The 19,984-nt window shown below is 45.3% G+C and overlaps 1 protein-coding gene across 3 annotated transcripts in view; it reads right to left on the reverse strand.

Annotated features, from left to right (window-relative positions):
- MIB2 (MIB E3 ubiquitin protein ligase 2) overlaps positions 1 to 19,984 on the reverse strand; it is a 128,527-nt gene that overhangs the window by 10,776 nt on the left and 97,767 nt on the right. For 2 of the 3 annotated variants that reach the window (XM_075328734.1, XM_075328735.1), the window contains exons 7-14: positions 19,812 to 19,919; positions 17,449 to 17,553; positions 15,045 to 15,207; positions 13,078 to 13,211; positions 12,451 to 12,599; positions 11,109 to 11,265; positions 9,076 to 9,230; positions 89 to 215 (exon numbers count right to left, since the gene is read on the reverse strand). In XM_075328734.1, the coding sequence (XP_075184849.1) occupies positions 89 to 215; positions 9,076 to 9,230; positions 11,109 to 11,265; positions 12,451 to 12,599; positions 13,078 to 13,211; positions 15,045 to 15,207; positions 17,449 to 17,553; positions 19,812 to 19,919 (1,098 nt within the window). The remainder of the gene's footprint in view (positions 1 to 88; positions 216 to 9,075; positions 9,231 to 11,108; positions 11,266 to 12,450; positions 12,600 to 13,077; positions 13,212 to 15,044; positions 15,208 to 17,448; positions 17,554 to 19,811; positions 19,920 to 19,984) is intronic. The other variant, XM_075328736.1, reaches the window with a different exon arrangement.

Genomic DNA, 19,984 nt, shown 5'->3' on the forward strand with positions numbered 1-19,984 from the left:
GTTGCACCAATTATATATCTGCCCCTAGTCTACGTTACCGATACTACGAGCTTAAGTGTCACAAATAGCCATAAACGAGGCGTCTTACCTCTTTAACCAAGATGTCCACCACTTCTTGGTGGTTGTTGAGCGTGGCCAGATGCAGTGCAGTGAATCCGTCTTCCTTCTTGGAGTCCACTAACTGTCGGGCCCTGTGCAGAATTTTTCTTACGGCTCTGGGGAAGAGACCACGACACATGATTAATGCTCGTATTCATAAAGTTAACTGGTGACCAAGATTAATATCAAAGCCATGGCGAAAGCAAAGGCTATGTTTCCACGTATTACCAACATTGTGGATGAGATTTCACCATATTCCTAAACGGCGTAAACCAACTGGCGGCTGCAAATATGAAATCTGCACCACGTTTGCAATGAGAAGACTGAAATTCGGCATTTCCGCTTAAATTTGGCAACAGATTTGTGGAATTTATGTCCAGTGGGAACATACCTTTAAAGACTGTTCTTGTACTTAGGATATCCAAGGTGAAATTTCAAGACAATTTATGTCTGAAGCTCATATGTCATGTATTGTCACGGTAGAGAGACAGTCCTATGGTTTCCGGCTGTAGAAGGTCACAGCATTTGGCTACACAAACTGCTCCTTGACATTATATTCTTCGTGCTGTGGTGTAAATGGTATAATATGTATCTTCTATGCTTGGGGTTAATCACTTTCCTTTTAGGACCCTGCGGATATCCTCACCTTTCACCTGCTAATCATCACTTTCCCTTGTGTCCTTAAATATCGACAATTCCCCTTGGTGTTTGCTGGTGATAGAGTTATATTCCTATACAGGCCTTGGATGCAAACAGTCGGCTTGTATTCATTGTCGTTTGTTGCCTGAGTCTTCTTGGTGATAAGTTATTTGTTTACTTACTCCCTTTCTTCTTTAGAGCTTAGTGGGCCTGACTAAGGGGTACTTCACACACAGCGAGATCGCTGCTGAGTCACGTTTTTTGTGACCTCATTAGCGATCTCGCTGTGTGTGACACTGAGCAGTGATCTGGCCCCTGCTGTGAGATCGCTGCTCGTTACACACAGTGCTGGTTCTTTTTTTATTGTTGCTCTCCCGCTGATAAGCACACATCGCTGTGTGTGACAGCGAGAGAGCAACAATCTGAATGTGAAGGGAGCAGGAGCCGGCGTCTGGCAGCTGCGGTAAGCTGTAACCAAGGTAAACATCGGGTAACCAAGGTGGTTACCCGATATTTACCTTCGTTACCAGCCTCCGCAGCTCTCACGCTACCAGTGCCGGCTCCTGCTCCCTGCACACGCTAAGCTAAGCGGTGTGCGCTGGTAACTAAGGTAAACATCGGGTAACCATACCCGATGTTTACCTTAGTTACCAGTGTCCGCAGCTTCCAGACGCCGGCTCCGTGCAAGCCCAGCATCGCTTCCACGCGTCGCTGCTGGCTGGGGGCTGGTCACTGGTGAGATCTGCCTGTTTGACAGCTCACCAGCGACCATGTAGCGATGCAGCAGCGATCCTGACCAGGTCAGATCACTGGTGGGATCGCTGCTGCATCGCTAAAGTGTGACGGTACCCTAAGTGCTCATCCCATCCGCTCCCTACCTAGGAACCAGTTCAGGGTCAGCCAGGGCCAGGCATCCTGCTCGTTGCATAGGTGTGGAACCTATCTAGGGTGGTCAGGGGATCCAGGGGCAAGTCATCATCTCCCCCGAACCTATCTAGGGTGGTCAGGGGATCCAGGGGCAGGTCATCATCTCCCCCGAACCTATCTAGGGTGGTCAGGGGATCCAGGGGCAGGTCATCATCTCCCCCGAACCTATCTAGGGTGGTCAGGGGATCCAGGGGCAAGTCATCATCTCCCCCGAACCTATCTAGTGTGGTCAGGGGATCCAGGGGCAGGTCATCATCTCCCCCGAACCTATCTAGGGTGGTCAGGGGATCCAGGGGCAGGTCATCATCTCCCCCGAACCTATCTAGGGTGGTCAGGGGATCCAGGGGCAGGTCATTATCTCCCCCTTCCCTAGACACAGGGTTTCTCTTCCCTGTCGCTATACACGTGGCACTTTCCTTTACCTAGCGTGACGTATTTGCTGCATTGAAACTAAGTGAATAACTAGTGCGCTCCGGATCATAAAATCCATGTTGCAGTCATTAAAAATGCTGAATAACAATAGCGAAAACCTTTAACGAGAGAACAACTCAGATGGACTTTTTGTAATATTTGCATAAAATTAACAATTAAAATGAGGCTGGATCAGTCGGGCGTCTGTTCCTCATTATGGTAAAGCACTGAAACTAGAAAACAAGATGAGCTTACTGCGAATGGAAAGGCGCATGTCCAATACCAAAGTGTTCTGATGTCTATTCCGCGTTTCCGCTATTGATTGGCGGCAGCTGCCGCTGTGGCTTGTGATTGCATAACGTGTTATGGAAGGGTTGATGAAAAAAAAAAGATTTCACAACTAAGCCATTAGTCACTGAGCCGGGGACCAGAGTCTGAGCTGCCTCCGTCACATCACTAATGCTGCCCATAAGTCAATATGGCGTTTGTTGGCTCCCTCTACTCTATAACACAATGCAGAATATTGGACGGCATTCCCAAAATGACAGGTTCCCTTTAAGAATAAATAAATCTTTTCTAGTATCCCAATGAAAACAAAAAACAAGGGAATAAGATGCTATTTTCATATTTAGAGGAGTTTCTTGGAAATGTAAAAGTTTTGGGCTATTCTTAATATAAATCATCATTATATGACCAGTAGGGGTCTGCCTCACAAATTTATAGTCTCCTCTATCATTTTCTATCAATGGAAATCAAGACGTCATCCATAACCTTCCGAACATAAAATGAGCAGAATGGTTACCGCGTTTCCACGAAATTAAGCCGCTGTCTTGTATTATTTTTTTGCCCCGAAAAATGCGGTAGGGCTTATTTTCAGGGTGGTACTTCTTATTGGGGAAACACGGTTAAGGGTAAGAGTACCCTCCCAAAAGCAGACCCTCCCTTTCCAGGAGACTCATACATACCAGATGCCAGACGTCTGCGTCGCTGCCAGGTCCTCCTGCGATCTTTGGCAGTCGTACACACTCTCTCTCTCACACACACACACACACACATCAGATCGCACACACAATCGGACATCATTGCCGGCCGGAAGCAATCGGTATTGCCGGCTGTGGTGAGTGTGTGTGCAATCTGATGTTTGATTGTGTGCGCAATGTGATGTGTGATTGTGTGTGCGCGATCTCATGTGTGATTGTGTGTGTGCGATCTCATGTGTGATTGTGTGTGCGCGATCTCATGTGTGATTGTGTGTGCGCGATCTCATGTGTGATTGTGTGTGCGTGATCTGATGTGTGATTGTGTGTGCGTGATCTGATGTGTGATTGTGTGTGCGTGATCTGATGTGTGATTGTGTGTGCGTGATCTCATGTGTGATTGTGTGTGTGTGATGTGATGTGTGATTGTGTGTGTGCGATCTGATGTGTGATTGTGTGCGATCTGATGTGTGATTGTGTGCGATCTGATGTGTGATTGTGTGCGATCTGATGTGTGATTGTGTGCGATCTGATGTGTGATTGTGTGCGATCTGATGTGTGACTGTGTGTGATCGGATGTGTGATTGTGTGTGCGTGATCGGATGTGTGATTGTGTATCGATCTGGTGTGTGATTTGATGTGTGTGCAATCTGATGTGTATGGGTGTGCGCGATTTGATGTGGGTGTGCGCGACCTGATGTATGTGTGTGTGCGATCTGATGTGTGTGCGCGCACGATCTGATGTTTCTAGGTGTGCGATCTGATGTGTGCGACATCTGATGTGTGTTGGTGTACAATATGATTGGGTGTGGGTGTGCGATCTGAGTGTGTGCGTGATCTGATGTGTGTGGGTGTGCGTTCCTCCGCAGGTCCTCCTGTTCAGCGTCTGGTAAGTATGATTGCAGGGTCCCCTGTCTAGTAAGCCTTCCACCGAAAATGCTGAAAATTCCTCGTAGGGCTTATTTTTGGGGAAACACGGTAATAAAATGTGCCATATTACCTTCACCTTGAGCATGTGAACGGCTTGCTGGTGCTTTCCAGAGCTTTTTTGTGCACCCCCCACTGTCTTCTTGGAATCAGTTGGGTATGTCATAGGCTGCTATTAGACCCCGTGTAAACACAAACGTGTAAATCCCACTCACAATCCGGCCGTCATCCCGTGTGGAAACATTGTGCTTGGAACGACCTTTGTTATATGGAGTCTTATTTTCTGGCCATTCATGTGTACAGAGGGATTCATTCAATAGTCTAGCATTTGTCTCACATGTTAATGGCTGAGAGCGCGGGTTATTTATAATCTGGGTGATGTTGCAGAATAATAACTGGAAAGACTGAGGTTTTGCTCATTTGAGTTTCCAAAAGCATAAAAGCCTTAGACAAATGCAAGTGAACAAAGACGTAGTTATAGGGACTGCTGTCGCCCCCAGATCCTGCTGCCTAAAGTGGCCCAAAAGCCCCTCTGCCATATACAGAGACATTATTATAAATCTCACATGCTAGGTAAGTACCCATGTACAGATTTTGCTTAGGGTCTACGGGATCTAGTTTTTCTGCATGATCTTATGTGATACTAAGAACATTTATAACAGTAACTCATATACTGAAGAAGGATGCGACAGGAAATATACATCACCAAGCACAATGCCGAGCGTCAGATGGAGCGGTGTAAAGCTGCCCCCACTGAGTGCCGCAGCAGCCGTACATCACCAAGCACAATGCCGAGCGTCAGATGGAGCGGTGTAAAGCTGCCCCCACTGAGTTCCGCAGCAGCCGTACATCACCAAGCACAATGCCGAGCGTCGGATGGAGTGGTGTAAAGCTGCCACTACTGGGTGCTGCAGCAGCCGTACATCACCAAGCACAATGCCGAGCGTCGGATGGAGTGGTGTAAAGCTGCCACTACTGGGTGCTGCAGCAGCCGTACATCACCAAGCACAATGCCGAGCGTCGGATGGAGCGGGCTAAAGCTGCAACTACTGGGTGCTGCAGCAGCCGTACATCACCAAGCACAATGCCGGGCGTCAGATGGAGCGGTGTAAAGCTGCCACCACTGGGTGCCGCAGCAGCCGTACATCACCAAGCACAATGCCGAGCGTCGGATGGAGTGGTGTAAAGCTACCATCACTGAGTGCCGCAGCAGCCGTACATCACCAAGCACAATGCCGAGCGTCGGATGGAACGGTGTAAAGCTGCCCCCACTGGGTGCTGCAGCAGATGTACATCACCAAGCACAATGCCGAGCGTCAGATGGAGCAGTGTAAAGTCGCCACCACTGGGTGCTCCAGCAGCCGTATATCACCAAGCACAATGCCGAGCATCGGATGGAGTGGTGTAAGGCTACCACCACTGGGCGCTGCAGCAACCGTACATCACAAAGCACAATGACGAGCGTCAGATGGAGTGGTGTAAGGCTACCACCACTGGGTGCTGCAGCAGCCGTACATCTCAAAGCACAATGACGAGCGTCAGATGGAGCGGTGTAAAGTCGCCACCACTGGGTGCTGCAGCAGCCGTATATCACCAAGCACAATGCTGAGCGTCAGATGGAGCGGTGTAAAGTCGCCACCACTGGGCTCTGCAGCAGCCGTACATCACAAAGCACAATGACGAGCGTCAGATGGAGCGGTGTAAAGTCGCCACCACTGGGTGCTGCAGCAGCCGTATATCACCAAGCACAATGCTGACTGTCAGATGGAGTGGTGTAAAGCTACCACCACTGGACTCTAGAGGAAATGTGTTCTATGCAGTGATGGATCACACTGCTCTATCTGATGGACAAGTCTGGGTTTGGTGACTTCCAGGAGAATGTTACCTGCCTCCCTGGATTGTGCCAAATGTTAAGGTTTGTTGGAGGTGGGATACTGCTGTGCGCTGATTTTTCAAGGGTCAGCCTCGGCCCCTTAGTTTCTGTGAAGGGAAATCTTAAGGCTTCAGCACAAGACGTTCTTGACAATTGCAACTTCAAACTTTGTAGGAACAGTTTGGAGAAGACCCATTTCTGCTCCCCATGACTGTGCCCAGTGCACAAGGTCCATAAAGACATGGTTGGGGATGTCGGTTGGAAGGAACACGATCCGCCGCACATAGCTCAGACCTCAGCCTCAACCAACACCTACAACAGAGATTGTGAGCCCCCGGCCTCTCCCAAACACCAGTGTCTGACCTCACATATGCTCTTCTGGCTGAATGGGCAAAAATTCCCACAGACACCTCAAAAATCTTGTAGAAAGTCTTCCTAGAGTGAAAGATGTTATATCTGCAACTGGAGTGACTCCATATTAATACCTATGGATTTATAATGGGAGGCCATAAAAGCTCCTGTAGATGTAATGTGGAGAAGTCCCAATACTTTTGTCCACGAAGTGTATATAGTATATTGTGCACTGATGTAACGTATATAGTAGAGATGAGGAGATAACCTGGTCCAGCGCCCACATCAGAAGATCGCAACTGCCTGATGGGAGCCCTGTGAACCGCAGCCTACCTCTCAGCATCACCGGCTCCTCTTGTGATTAGCCGGTGATGCTAAAAGTGGAGCTGAGCATGCTGGCTATAACGCTCGCGGCCGCAGGATTAGTGGACCGACTCGACCACAGGGGAGACCTGGCCTTACCCTTTAATGGTAGGGGCTTAAATAGGTGCCCACCGTGAGCCGGACGTCAGGTACCACTTCCAGGGCAGTGACCGGGACTGTCACAGCTGATCCACAGGGCAGGTGAGACTCCAGTATAGACTGGTACAGGCGGGGTAACTGAGGCAGGCAGGACAGTCAGGTACAGACATGAATAGTGGGCATGGCAAGGATAGACAGGTATGGGAAGGCAGGTACTGGAGACGGACACAGGGATAACTGTGCGGGAGCACAGGACCTGACAACTAGCTAGATAGCAGACTGGAGACTGACTAACTAGAGGCGTTGCACAGGCACCTCCCCTAATGGGAGGATGCCTTAAATACACTGTACCTCTCAGTCATAGGCTGAGAGGCATTTCCTGGAAATAGCATGCCGGCCCTATAAGAGGAGGGCCGGTGTACACACGCGCGTCTTAGGGGCACTCTCGGGAACCCCGTCTTGCATGCACTGGGCCTGGGAGAGGGAAGGAGGCAACAGCACAGGTGGACGACCGGGGGAGTGCGGGGAAGGACGTGACCATGGCCAGGGCGGTGAGTAACGTGGCGTCTCTGCAGAGACACCGTAGCTACACTGGCAGTATGAGAAAGTTTGTAGGTCGCCCGTCTGACAGCCACGAAATACTGGTTTGACAATTGAACCTACGATTCAATTCACTCTTTGTTTTTGTAATTTACTTGATTTTGTGGCCCTTACTAATAACATATAAGTAGTCCAGGTTCTGCTCCTGCACTTGTCAGTGTCTCTGGCTGCCGTTCTTGCTTTCTTGTGGCAATACTTTCTTCTCTCCTTCCAGCTTGTGGTAAGTACCAGACTGCCAGAAAAATAACATGTGGTCTAAAATGAAAAATGATATTATAGTTTTGGGACAAGATGAAATGTTGGAGTTCTATCAAAGAATCGTTATGATCCTTGAACTCTGAAAAGCCCCTTCTAGTATTACAGAGCGTCCACAGCATTTTATCGATCCCTCTGCATCCATGGACATATGAAAAAACGAGAACGTTTAGAGTTTATGCATTTGGCAATTCTTTGCCTTCTTATCGCCTGTGAAGTCCCAGAAGACATTTGGGGGAAGAAGTTCTTATAACGGAACATTAAAAGTCTCTTTTTCCTTGTGGCCGGGTTGCTGTCAAATTTATCCAAGTGTGATATTACACTGCAATCTAGATCTATGCTGCTCCACTTTTTATGCCAGTCTTTGCACCTTTTTCTGCATTTTTTTAAATGGCTAAACACAGCCACTTGTGAAAAGTGTCGATAGAAGTGTAAAGTGAAATGAAAAAAAGTTGTAAAATCATGCAAAAAATTCTGTAATAAAGTTTGTGACTTTTCATGCCAGAAAAACCCTTGTCTCATTATTTCCTCCCAGCTCTTTATTTCCTCCTTATCATGTATTGTCTTATATTTCCGTGTGTGCTAACTGTACGATAGCATTTTTAAACGCCAGAAAAACCGTCGTCATCTCATTATTTCCTCCCTGCTCTTTATTTCCACCTTATCACACATTATCTAATATTTCCGTGTGTGCTAGTTGTGTGATAGCATTTTTGAGGTCAGAAAAACCCACTTGTCAGCTAATTATTTCCTCCCTGCTCTTTATTTCCTCCTTATCACGTATTGTCTTTTATTTCCATGTGTGCTAACTGTATGATAGCATTTTTAACGCCAGAAAAACCCTTGTCATCTCATTATTTCCTCCCTGCTTTTTATTTCCGCCTTATCATGTATGGACTTAAATTTACATGTGTGCTAGCTGTATGATAGCATTTTTGACGCCAGAAAAACCCTCTTGTCATCCCATAATTTCATCCCTGCTCTTTATTTCCTCCTTATCACGTATTATCTTATATTTCCGTGTGTGCTAGTTGTGTGATAGCATTTTTGATGCCAGAAAAACCCACTGGTCATCTCATTATTTCCTCCCTGCTCTTTATTTCCTCCTTATCACGTATTGTATTATATTTCCATGTGTGCTAGCTGTATGATAGCATTTTAGTTTCCCCATATCTGTGGGTTCACCACTTCAGGAATTCTATCAAATCTGCATTAATTAGTTCATTAAGTGACACATTGGTGGAATTAGGGTCTCAGCCCCTACATTATGCTGTTTTCAGATTACATAACAAAAACCTGCTGACAGACTCCCTTTAAAAACAGTGAGGGTGTAAATCAAACAGCCCGATCTGTAGCTAATTGTGATGCAGACTGTATGTATGAGTTACGCTGTTAAACATAACAAAGTGTTAAGATCTTCTGAGCAAACGCTTCGGATAATCTTGTCTTGTCGATGTAAGACCCAAATGGTTTCCTTAGATCAGGAATGTAGCAGTTTGATAAGCGCTAGTGTCAGAAGATGAAGAGGATCAGAAAGTACAAAAAGAAACTTACAAGACATTTCCTTTCAGAGCGGAGTGATGCAGAAGATTAAAGCCTTGCTGATTCTGGATGGTGAAATCAATGTTCGGTACATCGGTAAGGATCTCGATGATGCTTCTATAATCCGCAGTGATGGCGTAGTGCAGAGGGGTGTCCCCATGTAAGTCCTGGAGGCAGACAGCAAGATACACACTATAGTTCAATATGGGGTCATTCATGTATCCTATACACCCGATTGTGCACTACTATTTTCAGACACTGCCGAGCCTACACAGACTCAGTGCTAATGGGAATTAAACAATGTTGTGCTGCTAATTAATGATTGATAATAGTCAATATGGTTGCAAATAATAGTGAATGTGATTGCAACTAATGCAAAAGTTCAATGTGACCACATCCAGTATCAATCCTTGCTATTTTATCAGTGTGACATCGTAATCTTTACCCCTTAATGACCGCAAGCAGTAAAATTACGTCCATAGTGTAATCCCCGACGGCTGCTGCAGCAGCCGGCAGCGATCAGCGCACATGTCAGCTGATTTGAGCAGCTGACATGTGTGCCTCGCAGGCACAAGAGGATCTGCGATCCACTCTCACCTGTTAGCCCTTTACATTGCGCTGTCAAAATGTGACAGGGCCATTTAAATGCCAGTCGTGGTAAATCTTTACTCAACCAGCTCCATCGGCAGCGCTGTGATCACTGTGGGCAGATGCTTGCCATGGTAGCACGGGGTCATGTGATGACCTCTGTTGACTTTCATCAGAGATGAATATGAGTGGCGGCGCATACGCAGATTTTTTTTTTTCATAAGCACATGTGACGCAACTGCTCATAGTCATCTCCACAGTGTCCTCAGTAAAATGGCGCCGGAGAGTGCAGTACGACGATTCCGACGCCATTTTATTGTAGACAATGTCACAATAGCAATGCACACGCGCTGTCAACAGCAGTGGTGGCAACGGCAGTGCAAAAGTTGAGTAAAGAAAAGGAGGCCTGGCAGGAGGAGGAATCATCACAGAGGACCCGACCCACAAAATCCAGCCCCGATGCTCAAGGCTGTGTACAAATTACATCATTTTGGAAAGTTTGGGCAAAGATTGCTCTGCAATAAAGCCTTGGATTTTTCAACAAAACGTATCATTTTAATCAGCATCCTAGCACCATTATGGCACTAGATCTAGTTTACAGGGCAAAAACCTCTTCGTTAGTTCCCTTTAAATCCCATCAAGAACAACATCTGCAAGGAGTTTTCAGGTTCTCCTCATGTTTGCGTGGGTTTCCTCCCACACTCCCAAGACATACCGATAGGGAATTTAGATTGTGAGCTCCAATGGGGACACCGATTATGATGTCTGTAAAGTGCTGTGGAAATGAATGGTGCTATATAAGCAAATTAATTAAATAAAATGTGTGAAACCGGCCTAAAGCGGGCTTTACACACTGCGATATCGGTACCGATATCGCTAGCGTGCGTACCCGCCCCCATCTGTTGCGCGACACGGGCAAATCGCTGCCCGTGCCGCACAACATCGCCCAGACCCATCACACTACTTACCTGCCCGGCGACGTCGCTGTGACCGGCGAACCGCCTCCGTTCCGCGTCTGTGCGGCGTCACAGCGACGTCTCTGTGCGGCCGCCCAATAGCAGCGGAGGGGCGGAGCTGAGCGGGACGTAACATCCCGCCCACCTCCTTCCTTCCGCATAGCGGCCGGGAGGCAGGTAAGGAGAGCTTCCTCGTTCCTGCGGTGTCACACGGAGCGATGTGTGCTGCCGCAGGAACGAGGAACAACCTCGTTACTGCTGCAGTAACGATTTTTGAGAATGGACCCCCATGTCACTGATGAGCGATTTTGCACGTTTTTGAAACGATGCAAAAATCGCTCATCGGTGTCACACGCAACGGCATGGCTAATGCGGCCGGATGTGCGTCACCAATTCCGTGACCCCAACGAGTTCGCATTAGCGATGTCGTAGCGTGTAAAGCCCCCTTAAGTCATCCAGAAGCCTGTGAACCATAAATATAGTTCACATCTCCCTACTCACCTGCATATTAATGGCAGAATTCGGAACACATAGGACTTGCACCACTTCTGTGAAGCCTTTATTGACAGCGATGTACAGAGCAGAGCACTTGGCGTTGTTGATGAGTTCGGCATTGGCTCCCTTGGCCAATAAAACTCTGATGACAGCAGCCTGGTTACTGAGAAGAAATGCCAAATGTGAGAACACATGATACATGAACAAAAGATGATGATTTTATCCTGATAGAACTTTAAAGGGCTTGTCCACTACTTTGATGGTCAGGATAGTTCACTAGTATCAGATCGGCCAGGGTCTACACCTGCATAATGTGACAAGCGATTCTCAGGTGCCCCCTTAGTGGCCCACAACTCCTCTGCCCTAGCCTGCCAAGTAGGTCTTATCTGTTTGCTTCGTGGCATTGGGCTGTGCCATTACTAAAGCGCATATAGTTGGGATATGTACTGTATATAACATGTGGCCCTTGAATGGAGTCAATGCAAGTATCTGAGGCCTCCATAATGAAGTGGGTTGCCCTATGAGAGTATGCACTATGCTTTTCTCTCATGGGTTCAGTTGCATTGGTCAATTCAATTGTCACAAGTGTGTCATGGGTGACAGTCATGTGGTTTCTGGCCATAGAAGGTCACAGTGTCTGGCTGCGCAGAATGCTCCCTGACTTTCCATTGTTCCTGCTGTCAGTATTCATTGGTATAGGTGGCTTTCCTGCTGGATTCATCTCTCCGCTTTTTGGACCCAGCAGGAGCTCGCCTTCCACCCAGTTGCTGATTGTCAGAATTCCCTTGGTCTTTAAAGACACCTTCCTTCCTTCGACTGGTGCTGGTGATATTTTCAGTTCATTCAAGCCTTGGTTGCAAATGGGTGGCTTGTACTCATCTGTGGTATTGTTGCTGAAAATTCTGCTGAACTTCTACCTGAGTCATTTATAGATAAGTAGTTCATGTATTTTCCCCCTGTGTGTCCTCCTTGTGTCTTCTTTAGTGTTGTTGATGAAGAGCTCATCCCATCCGTTCCCTATTTAGGGCCTAGCACTAGGGATGCCTAGGGTCAGGTATCCGGCTCGGCGCATTGGTGTGCAACCTATGGTGAAGGACCCTAGAGACCAGCAGTAGGTTCAGTCAGGGGGTCACCATCTTCCCCTTCCCTAGATACAGGGTATCCCTTCCATTCCCTTGTTCGCTTGGTACTTCCCTAGCATGACATCAATATATTGATTAGTTTTCCATTTTTGGTGACCTTCTTCTAATTTAGTTTATTTTCCTTATATGCTGCTAGAACAGTATAAAAAAAAAGAAGAATTTTAAGACATGCATTCATTTCTCTTTAATTCCTGAATATATCTTACCCATAAGCAGCATAATGTAAAGCAGAATCCCCTTCGTCATCCTTAAGGTCAATGTTTGCGTTGGCTTGAAGCAAGACCTTCACCACCTCCAAGTGTCCCAAGTGGGACGCCACCTGTAGGGCTGTCCGGCCTTCATTCCTTATATCCACCTATCATGGAAAAAAAAGAGGCAATCGTGAACCTTACGAGCATTTCGCAAGAGAACGAGGCCTTTGGACGAAAGCCGGGTCTCTTTTAACCCTTGCCAGGTGTTGTCTGTTCTTGGAAGTATGAAGCTAGTGTCTGACTTCTGCTGAGTATCAGCTGGAGGGGACTCTGGCCAAGGGTGACACAGTCGTTTCTTTTCTCGCTTTGATGTGGGTGAGAGCGTAATATACTTGAAACTTCTTTTTAATCTTTCCGAATGACAGTGATTTGATGCAGGCCGGGTTCTGGTTTGACTCATTTTAAGGGGAGGAATCCTACTGGAGGGCGGCCAAATTCATCACGCCAAGCCACGGTCAATCATGGAAAAAGGGCTATTCTACAGAGGAGGAACCCACTGGGTATACAGACTTAATCCAATGATTGCAGGCATAATTCGGACAATTATAGGATACCGCAGTAAGCCTAGATTACGAGGGGTACCTTGTCTGGATGTTTCAGGAGCGTTTCCCTCACTCGGCCTGTGTTTCCCTGAGCCGCTTCGATAACCAGACAGCCTGGGCTTTCACAATCCGTCTTCTGAGCAAGTATCTTCTCCAAAATGGAAACCAATGTACCTATGAATAAAGGTAGGAAGGCTTAAAATACTGCTAAAATTAGTAATAAAGATATACTCACCCATTACATCCCTGCCGTTCCAACACCACATCCACAAGTTTCCCAACTTTTATTTTGTTTAAACGGTCTGCAGCCATCACCCAGTGCAGCTGGTAGCACATAAGCACCAAAGCAAAAGCTCCAACAGGGCCACTGTGAAGATACAGCCCTGTAAAATGTCTGTCAGGTGTTAATATTCTTAATTTGGCCAGACAAGAGTCCCTTTGTGTGTTAACTAGTGTTTAATGAGTCATTGTTCTCCCCAAGGCTATCGGAGCCTCCCATTGTCTCAGAATGTAACTTCCCCCAGCCTCTCTGTCTACCTAACTCGGATGAGAACTACCTATGCAGATTGAAATGCCACCCAAATCAGAGCACAGCCTTATTCAACCAATCCGGTGAGACCACATTCCCTGGAATGAGTGCCCAGGAGATATAAAAAGGCACTGTTGGAGTCACTAGGGGTTGTTCTTTTTTTTTGCATGGCTGCAATCTAGGTGTTTCGGTCCCGGTTGGAAGTCCGTTACCAAGCCTAGGCACATTGGCGCCAGCTAGAGAATCTGAAACTGGATTACATTGTGCAGGAGTGCCGCCAAGGATCCTAGGATTCGGATGGATGAAACCCAGATTGGAGACGATTCAGTTACCTGGCTACAGACTTTGCTGTGCTCGTGAAGCTTCCTACGCTTGTTACTATCCTATTCTCGGTGGGTGCGTGCCAAAAGCAGGGTGCTCCTGGGTTGGGGTATTTGGCACTGGAAGCTTCGACGGCACGGATATTCTACTCCCTGGTGAGCCAGTGGAAGGGTGAGACACTGTTGGTGGTTACATCATGTGTTTTGCATGGTTTTGTGTTATATGCCTATGACTGTTGGGGATCCAATAAAGTTTAATTATTCTGGTTCCCGCACCCTGTGTTGGCTGAGTAGTGTTTTGCCCATGGGTACGGAGTTTGGGCATTCAATTGGAATGAGCCCTGGTCCATGCGGTCTTCCTAAAAGGTGGCCAGGCCAGTGGACGAGAGCACCCACTGACCCCATGTCTCCACGGCCTCCAACTACTTTGGGTCTTTAATAGCATTTTTCTTCCGCATGGGCCAAAAGGATCTGAGTGTGACACCCACTATACTTGAACACCGCAGCAAATCATTGTCCAGTGATTGGCTGCAGCAGTGGAGTCGGTTATGCAGGCTATAGGCAATGATCAACGGAACATTTGCAAAAAGATTTGGGGATGCGGCACGGACTGGGGATTAAATGAATGTATCCTAATAACGTCTTCTCGCAGAGTCATCTTCTCGCAGTATCACACAGAAAACATATGTATTGGTTGTAGTCAAAAGATTTACCAAGGCTTTACTATTTATAACCTATCCTTCAGATAAGTCAGACTAGCGGGGAACCTTTTTTTGTCACTCCCACCACCGATTGAGGACGCAACGGTGCACCGGAAGCGGCACAGCCCATTCAATTGCATAGTGGCCGTAAACGGTACTGCAAGCTCCCACATTTACTTGCCTGCAGTACCAATAATGGTCACTCGACAATATGACATGTCTTTTACACATTGGTCTAGTCAATTGGTTCCTGAGAGTTGGATTTGATGGGTCATCCCAAAAAACGCCTGCAACAAATATGATTAATTTTCTCATGTATGCATGCTTGGACTCTTGTGGGGTTTAGGCAGGGTTACTCAACATCAGTGCATGTGGTTGCTCAGAGTATATATTTATTAGCAAGAGCATCATTTTCATGATAGTTTCATTCATTTACATGCCTCGTCTTAGTACTTACGTTTCGGTTCCTTGGCGTTTTCCGTGGTCATCAGGTTTGCATCGTCATCTCTCTGATAAGAAGTCAGGCAGGCCGGGTTAAATGTCCAGGACTGGCCGCCGACAGACACTCTCATGTCTCCGTCCTCAAACACTTTGATGACTTTGCCAATCTGGCCTAATGCCTGATACAACAACATGGGGAATGCAAAATAGTGATTCATGTTAGCGTCAGGAGTTCATAGCTGCTGCGAGAGTTTCCCAGATTCCTTGCACAGAATTTAATGTTAAAGCTGCAATTAATCACTTCTATGCCTTTACATGTGAGGACAAGAGGACAGATTCATTAAGCCTAGAAGACAGCGAGGTTAATCTGGAAGATACCAAGTGTGTAGAGTTTTGTGCTTAGATTTGGGAGAACTTATAAATTCACCTATTTTGTAGAGTCGCTGGTTCATACAATCTCATACAATTCTCAAGAAAAAGGTAAAGTGCAACCAGCGTGATTTAGTCCCAACAACAAAATGAAAATCAGCCAAAGCTGCTACTAAAGAAATAATATACTAAAGGAGGACATAGCTGCTTCTAAAGAAGTAATATACTAAGGAGGACACAGCTGCTTCTAAAGACGTAATATACTAAAGGAGGACATAGCTGCTTGTAAATAAATAATATACTAAAGGAGGACACAGCTAATTCTAAAGAAGTAATATATTAAGGAGGAGACAGCTGCGTCTAAAGAAGTAATATACTAAAGAAGGACATAGCTGATTCTAAACAAATAATATGCTAAAGGAGGACATAGCTGGTTCTAAAGAAATAATATACTAAAGGAGGACATAGCTGGTTCTAAAGAAATAATATACTAAAGGAGAACATAGCTGCTTGTAAAGGGAAAGCCCTCAACAGCTACAGTGAAGACATGACTGCCAGGATTTTAATTGTTATGATTGCTTTTTTAACCCTTCTCTTCTTAAATGCTTCATAATATATAGGACTCTATTTTACATTCACACATATACAACTACATCTGTCAGCAAGGGAAGTGCATGAAGTAAGACAGCAGCACAATATCCCCATATGTGCACAAGCTGCCCAAAGTCTCTCCCTTCCCCACAATGTGGTATCTCCCATTTCATAAGCAGGAAGCCTCACACATCTGTAAAAATAGTGATACAGCAGAGAGCCTGGCTTCTGATAACTCAAGTTTGCCCCTCTTAAAAGGTAAAGAGTTTTCCTTACCAATTTAGAGAGTAACTATTTACTTTTCCTAACCAAATGTATCTCAGAAATGATTTATTTTTTGGACTCTTTTTATATCATGAAGTTTTGTTTGAGTTAATATGTCCTCTTTAAGATCAAAGATGTCCTCTATAAGCAGGGAAGGAGGGACACTAAAAGGTGCTGTCTATCAGGCAAGCTGGTCAAAAATCGAGTAGATCAACATTAGACTGTTATTTATTAACCATATAAGAAGATGTCCTAGTTTATTATATAGCCTCGACAAAAGAAGAGGACAAAGCTGCTTCTAAAGAAATAATCTACTAAAGGAGGACAAAGCTGCTTCTAAAGAAATAATCTATTAAAGGAAGACATAGTTGCTTCTAAAGAAAAAAAATCTACTAAAAGAACAAACATGATTCTAAAGAAATAATCTACTAAAGGAGGACAAAGCTGCTTCTACAAAAAAAATATACTATAGAAGGATAAAGCTGCTTTTAAAGAAATAATCTACTAAAGGAGGACATAGCTGCTTCTACAAAAAAAAATCTACTATAGAAGGATAAAGCTGCTTCTAACTAAATAATCTCCTAGAGGAGGACATAGCTGCTTCTAAAGAAATAATCTACGAAAGGAGGACATAGCTGCTTGTAAAGGCAAAGTCCTCAACAGCTGCAGTGAAGAGATGACTGATAGGATTTTATTTTCATGGTTACATTTTCAACCTTTCTCTTAAATGCTTCATAATACATATAGTACTCTGTTTTACACCAGACCTATGCATGCTATCACTCTCTATCTGGACTCAAACATTAAAAAAAAGATTATACAGCCATTCTGATGTGAATTTTCAAAGTAAGTGCACCAGCCTCATCCGGTCTAAGTGATCTATTTAGTGATGTATGCCGTTTGTATTGTGAATTCTTCTAACAACTAAGCGAAATCTGAATATTAATTATGAATTTGTAACCCTGATAAACATATCACAACTTCCTGACGTGTGCAGTAGCTTCGACTGCCCTATGATTGATGGACTACCGTGAAGAATCCACCTGTGTTCGTTCATGCTAAAAATTTGTTAAAATGGGTGAGTGATCTGAGAGCAAAGAAGAGACAGATGAGGAATCGACAAATTTGCACAGAGTTATATGATACGGATAAGTAGCACTGTGTGTTTTTAGTGCTGGCTATATAACATCACTCACAGGGGCCATATCATCTGTCCATTCCCCATGACCAACTTGTAGCTTCTTGACTGTATCCATGTCATCCATCACACGCACAACATCACCAACCCAAATGCTGTTGTGCTATAAAAGGAAAGAAAAATAATAAAAACAAAATTTTTTTTTTCTATATCAACCACAATGGAAAGGGAGCAACTTATAGCATATACAAGGCGTATAGGAGAAGGTAAGGCGTAAGTCATACTGGGACACCGAGGGAGGCACTAAGTCATGTACACACGTGTCACACCACCAAATGCCGTACAAATGTGATGGGATGCACAAATCATTCCTTACAACCGTGGGCACCAAGAGCCGGAGCCCAAGATGCCCAGATGCAACCAGTACACTCATGGATAAGTCAAGGAGTCAACAGATGCAATGCTTTCTTTGCATGAAGAGGAAATGTGATCTCTTAAATTTAACAATGTTTCTGGATCAGTTGAAGCGTGAACATCTGTGACCATAATTCTATATATTTATATCCATCTATTAAGCTTGAGTAAGGATCAGTGTCTGGAACTGAAACGGTTATTTCGGTGGCCAATACAAGTCCAGTATTTGTTTGTACTATATCGCTGGAATGCTGTTCCCATTTTTATGGATTTATACATCATTGTATTTATCCAATATTGTCTATCTGATGCATAAAACAATTACTTAATCTTTTCAATGACAGATCCATCTACCTATCCATTGAACTAATGATTCATCGAACCCTTCATCAACCAATCAATCAAAATACCCATCAGTTCATTGAGCCATTCAATCAACCAACTAGAAATTCACCCATTCATAGACCCACCCATCCATCTATTCATCCATCTATTCATCCATCAGTCCCACCCTTTCATTCATCAACCCACCCATCACTGACCTGTCCATCCATCAACAGACCTACCAGTCAACCCACCCATTCACTCATCGACTTATCCAACCATCCATTCATTGACCATCCACAGATCCATCCATTGATATACCAATCAACCCTCCCATTCACTCACTCATTTGATATCCACCTGATGAAGATATTGTGTATATTGAAACACGTTGTGGCTGATAGAAAACAATAAATTCTACAAAAATTAATCCAATACTGTGGCCTCCTTAGCGCTTTATCAGACCGTGCTTCCATTCTTTACTGCTGATTTCCCCCTCTGTGGGTTCACGGCAAGAGCTGCTTGATACGGAGGTCAGATTACCAGAGACGCCCAGTGATATGTCACGTGACCAGCTTTTCAGGAATCTTCTTCCCTGGATGGACATCGTGGGCTAACAGGTTAGAAGATTACTGACACCACACTCCCGCCTTATACCGTGGTTGTGCAAGGGCTGCACAACCACATCAGGTGAGCAGTTTCTTTTTCTCCTCCTCACCGCTATCTCCCAGACCCTTCACATGCGCTCCCTTGTTTAATTTTGTATTCATTCACTCACTCATTGACCTATCCATCTATCCATCCACAGATCCATCCACTGATCTACTAGTCAACCAACCCATTCAGTCACTCATCGACCTATCCAGCCATCCATCGATTCATCCATTGACCTACCAATCAACCAACCCATTCACTCACTCATTGACCTATCCAGCTATCCATCCACTATCCACAGATCCATCCATTGACCTATCAATCAACCCACCTATTCACTCACTTATCGACCTATCCATCCATCCATCCATCCATCCACAGATCCATCCATTGCCCTACTACTCAACCAACCCATTCACTCACTCATCGACCTATCCAGCCATCCATCGATTCATCCATTGACCTACCAATCAACCCACCCATTCACTCACTCATTGACGTATCCAACCATCCACCATCCACAGATCCATCCATTGACCTATCAATCAACCCACCCATTCATCAACTTATCCATCCATCAAGAGATCCATACATTGACCTACCAATCAACCCACCTATTCACTCACTCATCGACCTATCCATCCACCCAAGATCGATCTATCCACTAACACACAAACCTATCTATCCATCAATTCATTCATCCATTCAATGTTACTACAAAATTGTTCCTTCAGCAGCTCATTAAATTACCAGAAAAGAAAGATATCATCGTACAAATTGTAAAATATTAAATCACAAAGTGTAAGTCATCGAATCTAATAGTGATTATCAGTAAGTCCATGATATCACAAGTGTCTGTGAACGTGATCATCCCGACTGTACCTCCCCAGGGAACAAAGTGCGTAACGTGCACCGGATATGTCAGGGGAGAGAAAGGAGAAGGTTACACCTCATGCATCTCTACTTGACATTAATGGTGGTTCATAATGTTGTTACTACATGTCCGATTGTGTCCTGTTCTCCAGATACCTTGGTAAGGGCTCCGGGATGGAAGGTCCAGCGCGTTTCACTGTTGTACTGAACTCTTACGTCTCCTCGCTCCGTAATTCGGTGAACAGTTCCTGTCTGACCTATAAACTGCAAAACCAAATCAGATTTATAGTTAGAAAATACCATAGAAAAAAGATTAAGACAGGACAATA

This window comes from Anomaloglossus baeobatrachus, chromosome 11, assembly GCF_048569485.1.
Source record: "Anomaloglossus baeobatrachus isolate aAnoBae1 chromosome 11, aAnoBae1.hap1, whole genome shotgun sequence".
Taxonomy (NCBI): Eukaryota; Metazoa; Chordata; class Amphibia; order Anura; family Aromobatidae; genus Anomaloglossus; species Anomaloglossus baeobatrachus.